We start from the raw sequence: 4740 nt of genomic DNA, 5'->3' as shown, positions 1-4740 counted from the left end.
CCAGCTATTTTTTGGTTGCAGCCGTCATTGTTGTTTTGGCGGGTCTGGGCTGGGGATTCGAACCCGCCACCTTAGGTGTACGTGGCTGGCGCCTTAGCCCGTTGAGCTATAGGCGCCGAGCCTAACTTTGGCATCTTTTTGGTGACATTATATTTATGCCCAGCCCAGTGGCTCAGTGTTTGTTCTGTTCTGTGACTCTCTGCACACTCCATGGTGGTATCCATTGTGAAGGCTTTGGAGAGTCATTTAGTTACCTACGGCACTGCGCAGTTAGCTCTTGGCACGTACAAATTTCCTTAGGCCTTGTAACTTTGCCAGGCTGAGTCAGATGCCTGGGTACTGAGGTGCCACTAAGTATGCCACAAGGGGAGCAGGCCTTGCCATTTCCCACCGCCTACTGGGCACAAAGAGCTAGAAGACAGCAAGTTGAGGGGGTGGTTAGTTCCTCACCTCACCTCTGTGATTTGGGGTACCTTCTCTCAGAGGGTAAGGAATGAGGGTACTTTGGGGAAATTGTTCACCTTTTTTTCCCTTTTTAGGTCTGGATCAAGAACCAGAGATCGCAGGAGGTAGGTTTCCAGATCCATTAGTGTGTATGTTCTCAGTTAATTGTCTTTTCCTGTGAGTACTTTTTTTTTTTTTTTTTTGGCCGGGGCTGGGTCTGAACCCACTACCTCTGGCATATGGGGCTGGTCCCCTACTCCTTCGAGCCACAGATGCCGCCCCCTATGAGTACTTTTTTAAATGTTTTCTTGTTACAACTTCGTGATTGTAATCTGGTAGGTAGGGTTGGCATGAGGCATAGAGTTGCTTGAGGCTTAATGCAGCAGGATGATCCACCTCTGAGTGGGCAGATCTGATGGTGCTGTGCTGGCAGGGCCTGCAGGGTGATCAAGGGTGTCCAAGCTAGGTGCTTACAAGGGGCATCCTTAGAAAGGGTCTGACCTTTAGAGACCACATGATGGGAATACTTCAGACCTGAGTCTTGAGTCTGTGGGAGGAGAGAGGAAAGTATCAGTAAAGCAGTGAACTGAGGGGCTTTGTTGGAGACCTTGGGAATCAGCACCTGTGGTGGCACCACTCTCAGGGGCTTCTGGTTTTTCCAGGTCACGCTCCCGGGACCGGCGTCGGAGGCGGTCAAGGTCTACATCCCGGGAGCGGGAGCGACGGAAGTCTTCCCGGTCCCGGTCCCGAGACAGACACCGGCGCCACCGTAGCCGTTCCCGGAGTCACAGCCGGGGACACCGCCGGGCTTCCCGGGACCGGAGTGCGAAATACAAGTAACTACTCTGACTCCTTCAGTAGCTGCAGCCAGGAGTGAGCCCTTTCTCTTTGTGTTCCCAGGGTCTTTTGGGGGGTCTGTCAGTGGGGCCCTTGGCCTGTCTGGTAGGGATGGGGCTGGGCTTATGCTCAGAAGAGTGGGGGCCTGTCTGTGGGTCTTGAGTGTTGGGACTTTAGGGAGTTGTGAGTGGGATTCTGCAGGCTGTGGAGGTGCATGGACTGCACATGTACCCCCTACCTTGAGTTCTGGGTCACTGTGCACTGTCACCCTGATACATGGGGTGGCTGCGACTTACTGCCTGACCAGGCTCTGCTTGGCTCTGTGATTGATGAGTCTGCACTTTTTTTCTGATTTTACATAGTAGATTCTATTCCACATGTATAATGTATTTTCCTCTGTTCACTTTCTGTTATGGGACCTTGCAAAGGTCACTTTTTCTTTTAAATTAAAAAGTTTTTTTATTTCAAAATATTACAGGGGTACAGGTATTTTTTTGGTTACATGAATTGATTTTGTTATGTTTGAGTCAGGGTTCTAAGCGTGCCCATCACCCAGGTATGTTCATTATACCCATTAGGTAGGTTTTCATCCATCCCCTTCTCTCTCCAGAGGTTACTTTTTAATGGTTACCTAACACTTTTTGTGCAGGGAGAAGGCCTGGCTGCCCTTGAGTCTGCTAAAGGCTCCTGGGGTATGGTGGGTGGGTGATTGGTCTTCCCTGGCCTGGTGCTGAGGGCCTACAATGTCATCTTGAGCAGCCAGTCAGGAAAGGGCCATCAACCTTCACTGAGCCTCTGGTTCCCACTTCCCAGGTTCTCCAGAGAGCGGGTAGCAAGAGAGGAGTCCTGGGAGTGTGGGCGGAGCGAGCGTGGGTCCATTGACTGGAGGCTTGAGAGCTCCAACGGGAAGGCAGCTTCACGGAAGTCAGAGGAGAAGGAGGCCGGCGAGATCTGAGTCTGCACCTGAGCACTATAAATAGTCTGACAAACGTTCAACACAACCTAAAATTACCCTTTATATTTGCTGAATACAATTCATCTTTTGTAGTTTAAAATTTCTATTGTTTTGGAGCTAACTGTGAGTTTCTAGAGTTGTACAGAGTTGCTCCTGTGTTCTGAAGTTATGTTGAGTAGGAATAAATAAATCTGATGGACTGCCTCCTAAAGGCTGTAGTGCGTCTGTACTGTCCTCTGGTGTAGGGACTTTACTGTGGCCCTCTGCTGGAGGAGGTGACCCACTGGTGCTACTGTCATCCTGAGAAACTGCGACTTACTGTTGAACACCTTTCAACTTTTGGGACCTGGTGCATACCAGGTGTGCACTGCTGCTCACTGGTTCTACACACCCTTCCTGAGTGTCAGAGCTGCTTGTCTCCTCCTCAGACCACAGAGCTCATTCTACTGGGTGAGAAAGAGCTGGCCCTGTTTGGCATTCATTTCTTTTTTTTCCTTTCTTTTTTTTTTTTCTTTTGAGACACAGTATTGCTGTCACCTGAGCTAGTGTGCAGTGGTGACATTGTAGCTGTGGTAGCTCACGGCAACCTCACACTCAACACTCCTGCACTCAAGCAATCCTCCCGTTTCAGTCTCCAAAATAGGTGGGACTACAAGTGACTGCCACAATGCCTGGACTAATTCTTTTTTCTGTTTTTAGTAGACACAGGGTCTCATTCTTGGTTAGGCTTGTCTCAAACTCCTGAGCTCATGGTATCTTCCCACCTGGGAGTGCTAGGATTTAGGCGTGAGCTGCTGTGCTTGGCCTTGGTTCCATTTCTTTTTCTTTTTTTTTGAGACAGAGCCTCAAGCTGTCCCCCTGGGTAGAGTGTTGTGGCATCACAGCACACAGCAACTTCCAACTCCTGAGCTCAAGGGAGTCTCCTGCCTCAGTCTCCCAAGTAGCTGGGACCACAGGCACTTGCCACAACGCCCGGCTGTTTTTTGGTTGCAGCCGTCATTGTTGTTTTGGCGGCCTGGGCTGGATTCAAACCTGCCACCTTAGGTGTATGTGGCTGGTGCCTTAGCCCCTTGAGCCACAGGTGCCAAGCCGGTTCCATTTCTTTAGAAAGAGCTGGCCTGTGTGGTCAGCCACTATCACAGCCTCAAACTGGGACTCTGGCTCATGCAAGATATCCTGCAGTTCTCCTTTTGAAGTTACTTAGGCCTAGGCGGCACCTGTGGCTCAAAGGATTAGGGCTCCAACCCCATATGTTGGAGGTGGTGGGTTCAAACCCAGCTCCAGCCAAAAAAAAAATGAAGTTACTTAGGCCAAAGAAAGACCCATGGATAATACACATATGGCAGCTGAGAGGTCCTCAGAGAAGGGTGCTGGCTTTTGGATCAGATGTCTCTTGGACGTTGTTGGGGTTGACTTATACCCAAGGTGGACTGATTATGTTACCTACTGTCAGCTCTTTCTGCTTCTCTGGAAAGGCAGATACCTTAAGACCAAAATGAAACCCTTCTGAAAAGGATAACTGCGAATTGACTTGTACATGTGGGAGTTCCTTCTTCACTCTTATGGGGGATTTTTTAGGTTTGTTTTTGAAGGAAACTTCTGGTGGTCACATTGTCAACATGGATTCATCCCCATCCCATGTCTGTAGAGGCATAAGTGCTGTCCTTGAGCTGAGTGGCTCAAAGGGCACACATGGGCTCTGTAGTCTTTATCTGGTAGCTACCAAGTTCTTGGTATGGCTGATGGTCTTACTTCAGGTTCCTCCCTCATACTCTATCCCCACCAGGAGGATGTGAGAAGTGGGCTATTCTGCTGGCTCTGTAGGAGAGAGATTGAGAGGGGGCATTTTGTGCAAACCAGTTGGGCTTGGTACTGTGCCAGGCAAGTGTCACCCTGTGTAAATGTTCCTTACTGGAACCCTTTTCCTACAATGAGACCCAGGATGTGTGTGGAGAATAAGAGGCAGAGTGTGGGCTCTCAGTTCCCAAGCCACTGTTCTTTTGGTTCTCAGCCTGGGTTCACTTGGGGCTCTACCAGACAGCCCCATCCTCAGAGCTATTACCCTGGGAATTATTTGGATTTTTTTCTGTCTAGACATAAGTTTGTGTGTATGCACAAACAGTTGTGTCCCCCCCCGACTCCCTTTTTTGGCCAGGGAATGGAGTTACCCAAAAAAGGTTTTGTACCAGTGTCTTCTGTACCCCCCCCCCTCCAGCCCCTTCTGTCCTCTGGTTATGACTGAAATATGAGTCCCTTTGGGCTGCAGTGTCTACATCCCTGGGCCATCCCTGATAGCTCCAGGCTGATGCAGCCTTCTGGAGCACCATCTGTGTTGAGAGAGGGAGTGGGGTATTTGCTCCTGCCTCTCTAACTTGCAGGGACATTTCAGTGGACTCTGTATACCTATTGAGAAGTCCTGGCCAAATTGAACTCCATGCCTCAAGGGCAGCTTTGGCAGTACACTCAGGATGGCTCTTCCTCTTGCTCTCTGCTGTTCCCAAACA

At 49.8% G+C, this 4740-nt stretch overlaps 1 protein-coding gene across 1 annotated transcript in view; it reads left to right on the top strand.

Moving 5' to 3' along the window:
• The window catches only part of LUC7L (LUC7 like), a 33027-nt gene extending 30583 nt beyond the window's left edge, over window positions 1-2444 (top strand). Inside the window, exons 8-10 of the mRNA XM_023513857.1 lie at window positions 355-569; window positions 1107-1280; window positions 2095-2444. Of these exons, the coding sequence (XP_023369625.1) occupies window positions 355-569; window positions 1107-1280; window positions 2095-2236 (531 nt within the window). The 3' untranslated portion in view covers window positions 2237-2444. The remainder of the gene's footprint in view (window positions 1-354; window positions 570-1106; window positions 1281-2094) is intronic.
• Window positions 2445-4740: the final 2296 nt, after the last annotated feature.

The sequence above is a fragment of the Otolemur garnettii genome, unplaced genomic scaffold (assembly GCF_000181295.1).
Source record: "Otolemur garnettii isolate 467f Iridium unplaced genomic scaffold, OtoGar3 scaffold00044, whole genome shotgun sequence".
Taxonomy (NCBI): Eukaryota; Metazoa; Chordata; class Mammalia; order Primates; family Galagidae; genus Otolemur; species Otolemur garnettii.
The sequence above is the reverse complement of the archived record's forward strand: the minus strand, read 5'-3'. Positions and strand labels throughout refer to the sequence as shown.